Genomic DNA, 15,971 nt, shown 5'->3' with positions numbered 1-15,971 from the left:
ACTTCATTTTATTTTCTTCCCTTTTTGTAAAGCATGTTTGATATGTTATTCTTTTTTAAAGAAATATATTAAACGAGGATAATTCGATTTCAAGGATTAAATAACCTTAACTCTGTGTTCAATGAATAAAAACTCTCCTCAATTATTTTCTTCAATAGAATTAATAAGAAATATGGGGGATTTTAGACTTTTATGCTTTTTCTGTTTGAGCTGAATCAAAGACTTTTCTGCCTACAACAATTTACCAATAGAAAGTCGACTCGTTGGCCAATGACCACAAAAGTTTGCAATTCAAACTTCTTTAAATTATTAGATTTTTTTAATGACAACTGAAGTTATACATTATTATATTTTTGTTATAATTCAGAGTATTATTAAGTCATTTTGGATATGAGATAATTTTTATCTGACCGAGAGTGTTAAGGTTAAAACTGTCTCAATAAGCATGTTTCTCAAAATTTGAACTTGTATTTCCTTTTTACAAGGTGAGATTACTTATCATCCTAATCAACAGTTTTTTGATACTTGTACATTATTATTAATTAAGAATCAATGAGATTCCAGGAGGAAAAAACTAAAAAGAGACTAAACACAAAAAAAAACCCATTTTCCCTAAACCAATTATGAAGAAATTTGATGGTTATCTTAAATATAACAACCTAACTTCACTTTGTTTTTTATATTTATCTATTTTTTAATGTATTTTTTGTAATAGTTGTACATGTTAAATATTTCATCACATAAAATTTCTAACTAATACACATTATTAATAAGGATATTTTAAAAAAGACAATATTTATATAAATAACTAACTTAACTAATTTTTTAAATTACTCAAATTAGTTAATTAGTTCTTATACTACCTTCGGTTTTTAATATAAGATCTTATTTTAGTCCTAAATATAAACCTAATCCACTTTGTCTCTCATATTTATATATTTTTTCCTAATGTAGTCCTTCTAATAATGGTAATTCTAGCCAATATACTTGATTAGTAAGGATATTTTAGGAAAGACAACACCTATTTATTACAAATAACTAAATTAACTTCTTTCTTTAATCTCCTCAAATTAGTCAACTAGCTTTTATAATTAGGACGGAGGTAATATTAAGTAAAGAAGAAGTATCATTTATCTTCCTTAAATTGCAAAGAACTTTTTAGTTCTACCGTAAGATTTCAAGTATTTTTATAATCTTCAAAAGTTCAAATATTAGAAAGTTATAAACCAATGTTCAAGTGACGAGCATTTTTGGAGTTATAATTACTAAATTTTATATTTCCTAAAGTAAATTTTTTTTCCTCGTACTACAGTTTTTGGCCTTTACTCGAATTAATATGAAGTGAACTCTTCTGTCAATAAGAAAATATAATAAAAAGAAAATAACCCATCCAAACAGATCCTAAGCGTTTGTCGTGAAGGGAAAAGTGGCCAAAGGCACGGAAGGCCGTATCGGGTTCACGCTGCCAGTGTTATCGTGTTCCGAGAGCTGAGCGCCCAAGTAAACTTGCCTGTAGATTAAATTTCGGAAACTGCAGTTTCTTGATTTGAACTTTGAAACTACTGTTAGAGGTAGGATTGGGGAAGGAAAAAGCGATGCCTCCAAAGAACAGCGCCACCACCTCCTCCTCCTCTATTTCTACGCTCTTCCTAGTATTCGTCGTCCTTTGCATTCTTTCACTGACCCTCTTCATCTTCAGCACATCAAACCATTCCGATTCCTCTGTTTCTTCACTTTCTTGCATGAACGCGCTTCAATCTACAGCTGGTTTCATCAACGTCTATGTTGCAGACCTTCCCAGATCCCTGAATTATGGCCTTCTTGACAAATATTGGGTCTTCGATGCAGATTCTAGGCTCGGCAGCGACGCAGACCGTGAGATTCGGTCAAACAATTTGGCACAAGGCCAAAAATTTCCACCATATCCAGAGAATCCATTGATAAAGCAGTACAGTGCGGAGTACTGGATCACAGGGGATTTGATGACTCCCCAAGAACAACGAACTCGGTCGTTTGCAAGACGGGTCTTTGATGTCAAAGAGGCTGATGTGATTTTTGTGCCGTTCTTCGCGACGCTGAGTGCAGAAATGCAACTGGGTATGGCGAAAGGGCAGTTCAGGAAGAAAGTTGAAAATGAGGATTACCAGAGGCAGAAGGAGGTGATTGAGTTTCTTAAGAATACAGAAGCTTGGAACCGGTCTGGTGGGCGAGATCACGTCTTTGTTCTCACTGGTGTGCTCCACTTTACATTTCTTTTAGCTTAGTTTCCATAGATGCAGTGCTTATATTTTGGCTACTTGTTTCCATAATAATGATGGTAATGGGAACAATTCTGTAATTTTACGCATATAAGTAGACCTAATTACTTTCTTATCGTTGAATATTATCTCTCTAATAATCTCATCACCAAATAATTTTCCTTTACCATCTACAATCTTTTGCTTATGATCAATAGAGGAGCAATTTGAGATAATGTTGGATCGCTTAAATTTTGCGGTACCACACTTTGCTAATAAATGCTCATCGCTGATCGGTGCTGGAATTCTGACTCTCACTTGGCTTGGGAATTTATAAAGTTTTTTTTTTTTTTGGTTACCCTCAAATTTTATTTGGATGCCCTATGAAAATATTTGGATAATCGAATCAACAGTAGCTAGACGTTTTGCCTCTGGCACTGCGCACTTGGCAGGCATACTTTAATTGCTAAGAATATCATGATGAGCTGTTAGGCATGTATAAAACTTCAAAGATCTCCCACATAAAAGGGCTTGTGAGATCCGAAAATGCTTAGGGATCTCTCACTGTCTTATCCTTGTTCTGCTTCCTTTTGTGCATGAAACTTCCGATGAAATAGGAATGGCTAATTAGATTACACGGGTTCTAATTAAACATTTTCTTGACCCACTGAGTTCTTAAACGCTCGATTGTGGGCTCATGTCTAACGTGCTCTGTTCTTGGTTTACAATAGTGTCGTTTCCTATTGATCACACACACACAGGGGGGGGGGGATGTGGGACTTGGTTTTTTTACTCTTGTTTTTGTTTTGAGATGCTATAAGTTTATATGTTGGTCACCATCATATTATGTACTGTCAGTGTGATTATTGTGCTTATGTTAAACTTTTAAGAATTTTTTCTCAACCTCTTATACCTAAGAGATTTTGTATGCATCCATAGTTATTCTTGTTTGCAAGGCCTAAATTATCCCAATCTCATCTTTTTCGTGAATGTATGCATGTTATAAAAATTGGATGCGTTGACACTTTACCTCCCAGTTGTTCAGATTTGCATAGATGGCCATGATTGGGAACAATCAGGCAGTCAGAGATATAGAAAGACGAAAAATAAGAGAAGCAAATTTCACTGCATGCTGTTGCCATCTTATAATTTAGTCTTTGAATTGTCAGGTTTTGTTTAAAACTGAAGCATTCTTTGGCAGACCCAGTTGCTATGTGGCATGTCAAAGATGAGATTGCCCCGGCTGTTCTTCTTGTGGTAGATTTTGGTGGTTGGTACAGGCTTGACTCCAAATCATCAAACTGTAGCTTACCAGATGCTGTTCCACACACCCAAGTTTCATTAATTAAAGACGTGATTGTTCCATACACCCATCTCCTTCCCAGGTTGCATTTGTCTGAAAACCAGGAGCGCCACAATCTTCTGTATTTCAAAGGGGCTAAACATAGGCACCGGGTAGGTGTTGCATTTCTAGTCACTCTTAAGCTTTTGTGGATCACATTTTTCAACTTTCAGTTAAGCATCTTCCAAGATATACAGCTGAATTCTGTCACTGTTGCCTCTTCCTTTTTAAGGGATTAGGTAGTTTTCTGATTTTGGAATTTCAATGCCATTCGTGTTCCATGCCTAGTCCTTGACCAATTATTCTACTTGCAGGGAGGCCTAGTTAGAGAGAAGCTATGGGATCTCTTGGTTAGTGAGCCAGGTGTTATAATGGAGGAAGGATTTCCTAATGCCACTGGGAAAGAGCAGTCAATAAGAGGGATGAGGACATCGGAGTTTTGCCTACACCCTGCTGGAGACACACCTACATCATGCCGGCTATTTGACGCCATACAAAGTCTTTGTATACCTGTTATTGTCAGTGATAATATTGAGCTCCCATTTGAAGGGATGGTGAATTATTCAGAATTCTCTGTTTTTGTAGCAGTCAATGATGCACTGAGACCAAGCTGGCTTGTAGATCATCTAAAAATTTTTTCTCGAGAGCAGAAAGAAAGTTTCCGTCGAAATATGGCTCGAGTACAACCCATCTTTGACTATGATAATGGTCATCCAGATGGTATTGGACCAGTGCCCCTGGATGGTGCTGTGAACCACATATGGAGGAAAGTTCACCAAAAGTTACCCATGATTCGAGAAGCCATTGTTCGTGAGAGAAGAAAACCACCTGATGTTTCAGTTCTCCGCCGTTGCCATTGTAGTTGAATTCAGTTGGTCGTCTATCCAAATCCTCAACATTTTAAAAAGTGAATGCATATAGTGCATCAAGAGAAAAATAGAGAAAAAATTACGGATGTGGAGATAAGACTTGGATCTTACCTTAGTTGCATTTTTTGTTATATAGTCTCCCAACATATGAACATATGAACGCTGATGATCAGATTTGATTATGTCTCTCTACTTTGACCGGTTTCTGGTCCTGCAGAGTTGTTGGGAAGATCATGAGACGCTTGTATGAATGGTATAGCAGAGACTTCTTAGCCAAATTATGCTAATATTTCAGAGAATTTTTAAATTTTTATTTTTATTTTTATTTTTTTAGAACATTTAGATCATGTGAGCTCGCTAGAGGACGCTGGAGGCAGAGCATGTCTCACCGCTCAAGTTGCACTTACAAATTATCTATGACTATTAGTGAAGTCCTCATTTGGACAACATAATTTGAAGCTGTGTTTTTGTGCAATACAGGTGAACTTTTTAAATGAATAAGTGTAATAGTTTGATAGATTTCTATTGAGATTTTAAATTTTAATAATAACTTGTTGCCAAAATAGTATTAAAAAGATTTATTCTGAATAGAATGAATAGCATACAAGTTTTTTTCTTTAGAAAAAAAGTATATTCTCAAGATAAGAAAAAAAGACAATAGATTTGAAGGTTTTTATTTTTATTAATTAACATTTCAATATTTGAATTTAAAACATTAAAATTAGTTAAAGTGTATTTTTAATCTTTTAACTTTGTATAAGGTATTAATTTGGTCTTTTAACTTAAAAAAATATATTTTAAATTATTTAATATTAAAATTGTTAATCTTAAATGATAATTTTTATAATAATTATAATTGTTGTGAAAATTAAATTTAATGTTTGTTTGAGAATATTTTATATAAAATATTTTATATATTTTATACAAGTCTCCGTAGAAATTGTAAGTAAACCTGTGAATTTAAAAACCTACCGTCAAGATTGTTAATATGCCCGCATTACAACCAAGTTGTAAGGATATTATCAAAATTATCAAAGTTTTGGAGCTTACTCGTAAATAAGTTTCTTATGTGGGACTGTTCATAATTTTCCCGGAAAATTCTTCTCTTAACTGCTGCTGTAACCTCTTGCGCGCCTTCGCTGGAGATCCTCTCCCCATAGCCGCCAGGTTCGCCGACAGAGCTCGTCGCCGCCGTCGCTGTCCTCCTAGTTCTCGCTGTCGTCGTCTTACAACACACCAATCCCTTCAGGTTTAGCCGTTTTCCTTCTGTTCTGTGTTTTCAGATTTCATATATCCTTTTGCATTCAAAAACCTAACAAAAAAATTAGTCCTCGAATTTTTAAGTATTTTATCCAAAAGATAAAGATGCTTCTACTAGACATAAATTCTCCATTAACGGGTTCTTTCTTCATAAGCCCATCCTACTGAGCCCTTGTTGTTACTGGAGAATTAATGGGACGCATATCAGGGCTCGGAAGCTTTCTATTCAGTATCATTGTTGGTTTGGACTTACATAGTGTTCATGTTGATTTGAAGATTGAACTTCGAAGTATTAAGGGTCATATGTTGTTGGAAGCTCTTGGCTAAATTTGAACTTTGTGATCTTTATCAGATTTACAATCTGCTTTTGTAGGCTCAACAATAATTTTTAGTGGCCTTTAATTTTGTCTAGATTTATGATATTTGCATGCTATTGAGAATATTTCCTTTTTTAGCATGGAATGTCTAACAGAACTTAACAACATGGATTTACATTTAAAGGCCATACGATAGGCTACCTTGACAATGGGGTCCAATTCCTTGAAAGAATATCTGAAAAGGTATGAAAGTAACCCAGAAGAAGGAACAACAAACGCAAAGAAGAAAAAGAAGCAAAAGAAGAAGAAACCTCAAACACAAGCAACTGGATTAGTTGTGGTGGATGAAGATCCCGTATGGCAGAAACCAGTAGATCTTGGAGAAGAAAATAGTGACAATTCATCAGGTAAATGACAAATGTTGATATGTATTCATGTAAGACAATTTATAATGGTTTTATTAATTTTTTTAAAAAAAAAGTTACTCTATTCTGTTGGTTTGCCTAGATGAGGAGAAGCCAGTAGTAGATGAAGACATTGAAGTTAAACGTATGAGGAGGCTTGAACAGCTGAGAGCCAGGCGTCATTATCATGCTATATCTGAGGATGGAAGTGGTTGGGTTTCACTTTCTCCTAAGTATGCCAATTCTAATAACATCAACAATGACATGTCTCCACCCCATAAAGGGAAGATTCGGAATGGCACTCCTTCACCAGAACCTGAATTGAATCTATTGACTTCTAATGTAGAAGATACTGATTTATCCCCTCCTCGTCAACATTCAAGACGCTATGACACTCCGTCACCTGAACACGCCTCACAACTTGCACATAACCAGGCCAAGGATTCTGATTTATCTCCCCCTCGTAAACAGAGGGCTCACAGTGTTACACTTTCCCCAGCTCGTAAGTTTAGGCCATCAGATGCTACAATTGAAGATGCTGATTTATCACCTCCTCGGCAACGGCGCAAAGGTAAACTGTATGCCGTCCCTTGAACCTAATGTTGTGGAATTTTGGGACAAAAAATGTATTTCTCATTTCTCTAATCTCATATGTGCTTAGTATGGGAGTTTATCCAGCAAAAATTTCAATAAATGCTTACAATAAATGTAAATATTCCCTAACAAATGCAATAAAGTCTGATTTCCCACAAATATTATCTTGACGATGCTCTCATTTGAATGCTGACATTTTCCTTTATTGATGTCCTCATTGTCAAACGTCAGAAGATTATGGGAAAAGAGGCCTGGAGACTGCTGAATTGCATGACATATCTCCACCTCGACGAGGTCATCATGATTCTCTCTATCAAGTCAGTTCACATAAATCATTGGAGTTGGACCTTTCACCTCCAAGGAAAAGAAGGAATATTGGAGGACGGGGTTTATCTGATCGCTCTCCCAGTCATCCTCGTAGTCCTCCTGCGAGAGTCATTTCACATCCATCTTTGTCTCCTGATCTTTCTCCACCAAGAAAAAAGCAAAAAGAAGTAGATTTTCCATCTTCTATGAAGAATCAGAAAACAGGCTTAATTTCTGGTCGAGATGTTAGGGAAGAAATTGACAAAAAGAAGAAAGATGATTGGCTGAGGTAATTGTTATTGGCTAATTTTTCTGTCCATTCTTTATTATATATATCCTATGAATTAATATGAAATATGGTGCGTTGTCCATACCTCTTGGGTTAAAACTAGGGCCTATAATTTGATACAATGAAGCTTTTTAATTTGGTTATGGCAGTACGGATGGTGCAAAATTTCTTTTAGATTTTGACATAAGAAGCGTGGCAGCTTCAGCAACAAAGAACGTTAGTTATTCAGGGTTCTTTTATGCTGTGTTTAGTGCATGTGATAACTTGTTCGATATTGCTTTTAGAACAGGCATGTTTTCATTCCGTTTCAGCGTGTGGTTACTTTGAAATTATTTTATTGGATTATGATTCTAAATTTGTGGATATATACTGTTGTCATGAAGTAACCTGCCAAAAACAAAATAACTTGTTGCTTCTGTTTCCTTAGCTTTTTGGCTGCTTTGAACTTAGTTCTCTGCATCATCTGGTATACCTGTACTTATATGCCGTACATCCATGCTTGAATTACTGATCTATGTTGTTTAAGAATTGTCAGTGTCTCTACCCTGTGGCCCTGTTTAATGATTATTAAGAATTTAATATATCAGAGTTTATGAGAAGTTGAATTTACCGTTCACCCATTCCACTTGGTAATCATTTCAACAAGAATATCTTGTATTACCCGAGAAACTGATAACAAATTCTTGCTACAGATTTAAACAGATGGATCCGAACATCAGCGGGCGTGGTGCTGAACCTGTGTATCGTGATAAAATAAAAGGTATGAAAAGTCAATCTTCATCTGATTTTTTGTGTTGAAATTATCTAATTTGCCTTTGTGTTAAATATGCTTATATGTAAATTATGTTCAACTCTGCAGGAGAACGCATTTCAAAGGAGGAATACATGAAGTCAAAACAAAAAATTAAAGAAAAGCCAAAGGTATTTTTGGTGCACCACAATCGCTTGCAACATAATCGTGTTTTTCTGGTTATAACCTTTTTATAAATGCACTGTGTACTGGGTACTGTGTCTTGGAACACTTGCCAATTGGTTTCCAATTTAGAAAACCATATGTCTAACTGCTCAAAGAACCATTTCTATCTGAATGCAATCAGTCTAAATAGCAAGATCAGCTCCAAATCATATTGCCCTAGTATACCCAGTGTAAGAACAAATGATCGCAAGTCTCAGAAAGTCGATAGTTCAGTTGAATCTGGTGATTATGCTTATTGAGAACCTGAGCAGACTTGTGCCGTTCCAGATGAACAGAATGAGTTGATGCAGAATTTTCATTTTCCCCAGGCATGTCATAATTAGAAGTCCAGAAATCTTAGAACAGAATAATAACCCCTTGGTGATAGCTTTGTATCGATTTATGTTCTATCCTTATTTGGAGCAAGATAAAGCGTAAATTGAGCAGTTTGCTCAATCCAACTTCATCAATTTCTGGATTATTCCTAGGCCATCTACACTTACTACTAAAATGAGTAATTTGATTAGTACTCCTGCCATCATAAATTATCAATGGTTAATTTACTATTGGTAGAAATGCTCTTCTACGCCCATGATGGCCCATAATCGAGCGTGTTATTTGTCCCATCTGAACATACAATGCCTTAGAATAGTGTGTTAACAACAGTTTGTGTAATTTTATGTGTTTCATGCGATAGCCTAAGGTGAAATTCTACTTCAATGGATCATTGATCTTATTTATCTTTTTCCTTTGAAAAAAAAATGCGTAGCTTAATTCTTAGCTGCCTTGTGACTTCTAGGAGATGGAAATAGAATGGGGTAAGGGTTTGGCTCAAAAACGGGAAGCTGATGCTAGACTTCAGGAACTAGAACTTGAGAAGGACAGGCCATTTGCACGTACAAGGTAATGTAATAAATATCTAAGGACTATTGTTTGTCATATTAGGTGTTTTTTTTGGAACCTGAAACCTATTACTTATTTATTTTTCCGTATAATCATCCTTCAGTGGTGGTCTTATTCATCTTCCAGCATTTTTTTCCAAATGAAATGATTGACACCTCATTGCCCCTCCCTTTATGAACAATTAATGAGTGTTCAATTTATTTGTGTTTTTGGCATAATATATTTGAAAGAATAAATTCCCTTGTCTCTTTTTCTCCATGAGAGTTTAAAGCTGTGTTTTCTGCCAGAGATGATCCGGAGCTTGACTCAGTGCTGAAGGACAGAGTAAGATGGGGCGATCCTATGGCACATTTGGTGAAGGTAATGTAATAAATCTGAGGCTGACCAATATGGTGTTGGAATTCATGTCATTCTAACATCTTGTATTTACGTTGACATGTTTCTCTTGTGGAAATTGTTTTTCTCAGAAGAAATATCCGGCGCCTGTTATTCCGGACCTGGGGGACAATGATAGAATGAGGGATTCAGGTTTCATCGTTCCTCAGGACATTCCAGATCACAGCTGGTTGAAAAGAGGTTTGGATGCTGCGCCTAATCGGTATGGGATCAGGCCAGGACGACACTGGGATGGTGTTGATCGTAGTAATGGTAGGTTTACAATTTCGTCTCATTCTAGTGACGTCTTCTATTTTCTCTCACAAATGATTTGGAATGCTTTTAGTTGTATTGATCTTAAAATGATTGACGTGGCTGTATTGTTGTGGTAGGATTTGAGAAGGAGCTGTTCAAGAGAATGAATGAGAAGCGATCCAGGGACAAAGAAGCTTACCTCTGGTCCGTGTCTGATATGTGATATGTAACTTGTGCATTCAAGAAAATTTTGTACTCGTCTTGATTAAAAAGGAAAAATGTAGTTGTCTCCCATATGAAATCGAGTAAATTGCAGAATTTTTTTTTCTTTCCAGAATCTCACACCCTTTATCGATTTTTTTAAACTCAAACGTTTTAGATAAAAACAGAATTGCGTATTTGTTTTCAAATAGTAATTTTTTTTACGTTTTAAAATATATGTAAATATCTGTTGAAGACAGAGAGGAGTATCCATGTAATAATTTTAGTAAAACAATTAAGATATTTGTTTAGTTTGCTCAATTTTTAAGATAAAGTCTTCATGTGATATTTTTTTCATTTTAGTGTTTTGAAAAAAGATTAAGAAAATTTGCATAACTATACTTTTGTTTTTTAATTGCGGGAAACTTTACAATTATGAAGGTTATCAAAAAATTCCAATGAAAAGGAGACATGAAAATTGAAGTTTGAAAAAAGTAAAAGAAAAGAAAATGTGAAAGTTAAATAAACGTGCCTGTGCGAACACAAACGATAGGAAAGTTCTGAAAGTGAAATCAAGTACGATGAACTTTATGGCATCATTTTTTGAGCGATGACTGATAAGAAACGTCTCAAAAGGATTAAGGGAATTAATTTCTTACAGAAACTTTATGCTCCGTTCAGATGAAAAAAAAATGAAAAAAAAATGAAAAGAGAGACAAACGAAAAGAAGAGAAAACTAATAAAAAAATATTATCTTTTTTGCTGTTTGGATAGAGAAGAGAAAATATGAAAGAAAGAAAATTAGCAAATATATGAATGATTAAAATACCTTTATTCTTAAATATATCATGTTATAAATCAAATTAAATATCATAATAAAAAAATCATATTAACGTTAATATCATTAAATAATTTAAAAATCAAATTATTTGATAAAAATTTATTATCATGTGATTATATTTTAAAAACCAAATAATTTAGTAAAAAAAATTATTTTTAAAGGTAAAAATAAAAAAGTGGGCAATCCTTTTTAAATCAAACATTATAAAATGAAATAAATAAATTACGTATTATTTAAGATTATTAATAAATAGTAAAAATTTAATGTAAAAGTTGAAAGAGATGAAGAAAATGAAGAAATTATATACATATTAATTTGTGCAAATTTCCTACATTCATTAACTGTGAAAGAATGGAGTTCATGTGTAGCTTTTGTTTTTTGCCACAGTATAATGAGATAATTTTGTTGAATTATGAAGTAGTTATAAGTAAAATTAAAAAGAAAAAGTTACATTAAAGGTGGAATATGATATTATTGGACTATATTTAAAGAGAATATATGAGGAATGTGAGCTTTCTTCTTATTTTCTCCTTATATATAGAGAGAAAATAAGGTGGGCAAAAATAAGGTGGACCCTATACCCTATTTTCTCTCCTACTTTTCTTTCCTCTCATTTTTTCCTTTCATCGAAACAGAAAAAACTTATTTTTTTCCTTTTTCCTCCTTTGTTTTCTTTCCATCCAAACATGAAGTTAGAGTTATTATAACTTCAAAAACGTGAAGCATTCAGTAACCAAACCAAGAACATAAAAAATTCAAAGCCTTGAGGTTGACACAAATGGAGAAAGATGTAAAGCTAAGAATGTTAATATATTATATTATATTATGGTTCCTCATGGAAACAAAATCTAGGGTTTAGGCCAGCGATACATGAGATCCCACTTGTTAGTCTCAGCATCAAACCAGTACCAACCATCAGTTCTGATACTCCATTTGCAGTCTGTGCACTTGTTATCGTCTCTGGTTGCTCTGTACACATCGAAGCTTCCCTTCACATGGTTGCCCCACCACATGTCGCAGTAGAACAAAGTTATCGCTGCGAACGCGTTGCTTCTGAACTCCCATTCAAAAGTGCTGTGAAACGACAGGTTGTGTATTCCCAAATCATCGTCTTTGGATTTGCAGTGTATGTTCAAAACGCGGCCCTCCCCCAGGTCGTTCGTGATTCTCACATGCCTCTTTGGAATTAAAGAAATCTTCTCAGAATAACTTGGTGCCCCTTTTGACACCACAAAGAGTAGTGATGATGATGCCATGAGAAGCAAAAGAGAAAGTGCTGCTGAATATTGCCTCGCCATTATTGTCTCCTCAAGGAGATGCTAAAATTAGAGTTGATGATATAACGATTGTTCTCAACAATCCCATTGAGGAAGGAATGAGAGATTTTGACTTTTGGTAGAGGAGGAAATATTAAAAGCTACAAGTAATTAATGACTTAAATATAAAGATAAGGTTCATTTTGAATCCCTTTTATTCTGGGCATTAATAGCATTTAAAACTGTATCATTCATGCTTGCTAGGAAGATAGTATTGAAGTACTACCATTTATTTTAAGCTGCTAAAGTCGTTTAATTTTATACAGAGTCTAAGTTTGACTTTTTAATTTTATAAAGTATGTTTTTAGTCATTGAACTGTAAATTTGTCAACAAAAAATGTTAACATTGAGGTCTTAAATAAAACATTCTCAAATACTAATATGTTAAGTTTAATTTTCAAAACAATCATGATTATTAAAAATAATCATTTCAATCTAACGATTTTATAGTTAAAAAAACTAAAAATATACTCTATCTGTCCTTTTTTATAAACAACAATTGTTATCCCGTCTCTAAATATAAGCAACATTTACAAGTTGTCTTAAATTTTGTAGCAAATTTCCTATTTTACCCACATTAATTACTTATTATAATACTCAATATATTTATTATCATATTTTTCAAATCATCATCTCTCTCCATCACATATTCTCTTTCTTTCATAATTCTCTCTATTATAATAATTTTCTTCTTCTCTTTCTTACACTCTCTCCCCCCATAAATAAGGGTATTTTAAAAAAAATAATTTCTAATTTCTATATATTTATTTTCTTTAACTACTCTTTGGTCCTATTTATAGGGCAGAGAGAGAATTTTTCGGGTTTATTTATAAGTCACTTCATTAAATTTTTACCATGAATGTACTATATTGTTATTCATTTATTATAGTATAGATAGTTATTTCTTTTGAAATGTGTATATATTAAATAAGGGTAAAATTGAAAAGTTGCTATATTTTAACGAAGAGTTGATATAGTTTAAGGTTTTTCTTGGTATATGTGAAATACGTTAGAAGTGCCTTATAAATAGGACAAGATGAGTAACCTTTTGATCTAGGTAATAGAGTCCAAGATTGCTTATAAAAAGGAACGGAGGGAATACTTTTTAAATTTAAATAAATTAAATTGAAACCTTGAATATATACAGTTAAAGGAGAAAATGTATACTTTAACATTTATTTTATGAATCTAATGAAGGAAAAAAAAGAAAAGAAAAAATTTATAGATACCTATACTTTTCTTTTATTTTTAATTTGGTACTTATGTGTTTTTCTCTCCTAGTTAAAAAAAAAAAAAGAGAGGAAAAATGGATTTTGGTTATGAACTAATACAAACCAGTACAAAAAATTCGCATAAAATGATCAAAATTATATGAAAATATCCTCGGTTGACCTTGTGTTGATTGATTGCCTTGAGATATGGATGACATAAAGAAAGGAGAAACAAATTTAATTACATTTATATCAGTTGCTTATAGATTCTAGAAGACTACAATCTACATAGAACAAAGTTAACACCAGGGGTCCTTTGGTATGAGAAAATGGAGAGGAGAGGAGATGAGGGAGAAAAATTTTATTGAGGTCCACTTAAAAAATTGAAGAATTTGGATTAAAAGATTTTAACTTTTTTTTTACATTTTTATCTTACATATTTTTTTTATCAGAATTTTATAACCATACTAGTAATGGAGAAAGTAGATGCTAGCTACGAATGTTAATATATTATATATGGTCCCTCATGGATACAAAAATCTAGGGTTTAGGCCAACGTAACGATGCATGAGATTCCAGTTGTTACTCTCAGCATCAAACCAGTACCAACCATCACTTCCATTTGCAGTCTCTGCACTTGGAATCATCTCTGGCTGCTTTGTACACATCGAAGCTTCCCTTCACCAACACGTGCTTGTAGCAATATAATGTAACAACGTTATCTTTACAAACGCATTTAGTTTTGCTTCGTGAAGGAGATATTATGCCCAAATCATCAGTTTATGATACAAGGATTACTCTCAACAGCCGCGTATTAATATATACTACCTCCGACCTTTAATGTAAATGTTAGTTTACTAATTTGAGTAACTTAATTAAGAAAGTTTGTTAAGTTAATTATTTGTAATGAATAGGTTTTGTTTTTCCTAGAATATCCCTGCTAATTATGTATATTAGTTAGAACTATTATTTGTTGAAATCTTTAATATGTACAACTATTATAAGGACTACTTTATAAAAAATTAGATAAATATGAGAGACAAAATAAATTAGAGTCTTATATTTAGAACTAAATTAAAAGTTAAAGTAGCTTTTATATTAAGAATTGGAGGTAATATTGGGAAATGAGAAATCATGTTGTCATATATGCTTATCATTATTTTATTTAATGCTATGTATATAAGATAATACTTTATAGAATAAAGTTCATACTACATCACTAAGTAAAATTAATTAAGTAAGTGATTCACAATATTTAATTTGAAACGCCACTCGTTGGAAGGAAAAAAGAAAGAAAAGAAAAGCTACTCAATATAGATCGTATATCTATTGCCTCGATTATATTGGAGATTCAATTTCTGATTGCTTTGATGACCTATCTACAAATTTATTATTGAGAGATATGCTGTTTGACATTCAATAACAAGGGAAAAAAAAAGATAAGAAATATGACTCAAAAACAAAATAGATAAATTTATTATATAACTAAACAAATTATTAAATTATCATAAAAGCATTAGTTTTATAGCCGCCGGCACATAAAATACATTGTCATTTATTCAAATCTAAGGAGACAATATTGTAGAAATTGAATTATACTTTCTTTTTTGTTGTATTGGTCTTAAAAATGATTGACGTAATAAGCTGTTTTGCGATTTTTATTTTATTTTAGTGTTTTGAAAAAAGAGTAAGAAAATTTCCATAACTATAATTTATTTGCACGATATGATGCTGCGCATCCTAAATGTGGATTGTCGTACATTTTTATTTTTCTATTGCGTTAGACTTTGCATGTATAAAGTTATCCAAAAATTCCAATGAAAAGTTGAAAACGAAAACATGAAAGTTGAAGAGTGCCAAAAAAACAACAAAGAAAGAAAAGAAAAAACGTGCAAGTTAAATAATAATTAAGTTATAATACACTACACACAATAAAAAATTGTAGAAAAATAAAATCGTGATATTACTACTTACGTACTTTATGGCATTATTTTTTGGGTGATGACTGATATGAAACATAGAAATAGAATTAAGGGAATTAATTTCCTTAAAGAAATTTTAGTGTTGCCAAGACTTTTAAAAATAAAACGTAAAACATTCAATGACTGAACCAAGAAAGAACACCGAATTCAAAGCCTTGAGGTTGACACAAATGGAGAAAGAAGATGTAAAGCTAAGAAATGGAACATATATATATATATATAATCTAATAATCTAATAATATTATTATAGTGACAAAAGACTTATTAATATATTATATATTATGGTCCCTCAACCTCAAGGATACAAAAGCTAG

The 15,971-nt window shown here is 33.0% G+C and overlaps 3 protein-coding genes across 4 annotated transcripts; 2 read left to right on the top strand and 1 right to left on the bottom strand.

The window, feature by feature from the left end:
* Positions 1-1,414: 1,414 nt before the first annotated feature.
* LOC114722131 (probable arabinosyltransferase ARAD1) lies at positions 1,415-4,755 on the top strand. The gene is made up of 3 exons (XM_028908069.1): positions 1,415-2,232; positions 3,439-3,692; positions 3,894-4,755. The coding sequence occupies exons 1-3, from the start codon at positions 1,596-1,598 to the stop codon at positions 4,443-4,445; spliced, it is 1,443 nt and encodes a 480-aa protein (XP_028763902.1). The 5' UTR covers positions 1,415-1,595; the 3' UTR covers positions 4,446-4,755.
* An 822-nt stretch (positions 4,756-5,577) lies between these two features.
* Positions 5,578-10,438, top strand: LOC114722129 (BUD13 homolog). 2 transcript variants are annotated; one of them, XM_028908066.1, is made up of 10 exons: positions 5,578-5,697; positions 6,210-6,432; positions 6,533-7,000; positions 7,258-7,618; positions 8,311-8,378; positions 8,478-8,539; positions 9,373-9,476; positions 9,764-9,836; positions 9,944-10,124; positions 10,244-10,438. In XM_028908066.1, exons 2-10 carry the CDS (start codon positions 6,234-6,236, stop codon positions 10,327-10,329), a joined length of 1,602 nt encoding a protein of 533 aa, XP_028763899.1. In that variant the 5' UTR covers positions 5,578-5,697; positions 6,210-6,233; the 3' UTR covers positions 10,330-10,438. The 2 variants fall into 2 exon arrangements, with proteins under 2 accessions (XP_028763899.1, XP_028763898.1); XM_028908065.1 differs by having other exon boundaries at positions 5,580-5,697; positions 7,255-7,618.
* A 1,558-nt stretch (positions 10,439-11,996) lies between these two features.
* LOC114722154 (S-protein homolog 5-like) lies at positions 11,997-12,446 on the bottom strand. Its single transcript, XM_028908110.1, has one exon. It carries the CDS (start codon positions 12,444-12,446, stop codon positions 11,997-11,999), a length of 450 nt encoding a protein of 149 aa, XP_028763943.1.
* Positions 12,447-15,971: the final 3,525 nt, after the last annotated feature.

This window comes from Neltuma alba, unplaced genomic scaffold (genome assembly GCF_004799145.2).
Source record: "Neltuma alba isolate B1F8T4 unplaced genomic scaffold, ASM479914v2 tig00012083_pilon, whole genome shotgun sequence".
In the NCBI taxonomy this organism is placed as follows: domain Eukaryota; kingdom Viridiplantae; phylum Streptophyta; class Magnoliopsida; order Fabales; family Fabaceae; genus Neltuma; species Neltuma alba.
This window is presented reverse-complemented; position numbering and strand designations above follow the sequence as displayed.

Bases quoted from the DNA above. Each gene is read 5' to 3' on its own strand.
- LOC114722131 (XM_028908069.1), top strand. From the start codon at position 1,596: ATGCCTCCAAAGAACAGCGCCACCACCTCCTCCTCCTCTATTTCTACG. The intron at 2,233-3,438 runs GTGTGCTCCACT...ATTCTTTGGCAG, and splicing joins TCACGTCTTTGTTCTCACTG to ACCCAGTTGCTATGTGGCAT. The intron at 3,693-3,893 runs GTAGGTGTTGCA...TTCTACTTGCAG, and splicing joins GGGCTAAACATAGGCACCGG to GGAGGCCTAGTTAGAGAGAA.
- LOC114722129 (XM_028908065.1), top strand. From the start codon at position 6,234: ATGGGGTCCAATTCCTTGAAAGAATATCTGAAAAGGTATGAAAGTAAC. The intron at 8,379-8,477 runs GTATGAAAAGTC...TCAACTCTGCAG, and splicing joins GTATCGTGATAAAATAAAAG to GAGAACGCATTTCAAAGGAG. The intron at 9,837-9,943 runs GTAATGTAATAA...TGTTTTTCTCAG, and splicing joins CTATGGCACATTTGGTGAAG to AAGAAATATCCGGCGCCTGT.
- LOC114722154 (XM_028908110.1), bottom strand. From the start codon at position 12,446: ATGGCGAGGCAATATTCAGCAGCACTTTCTCTTTTGCTTCTCATGGCA.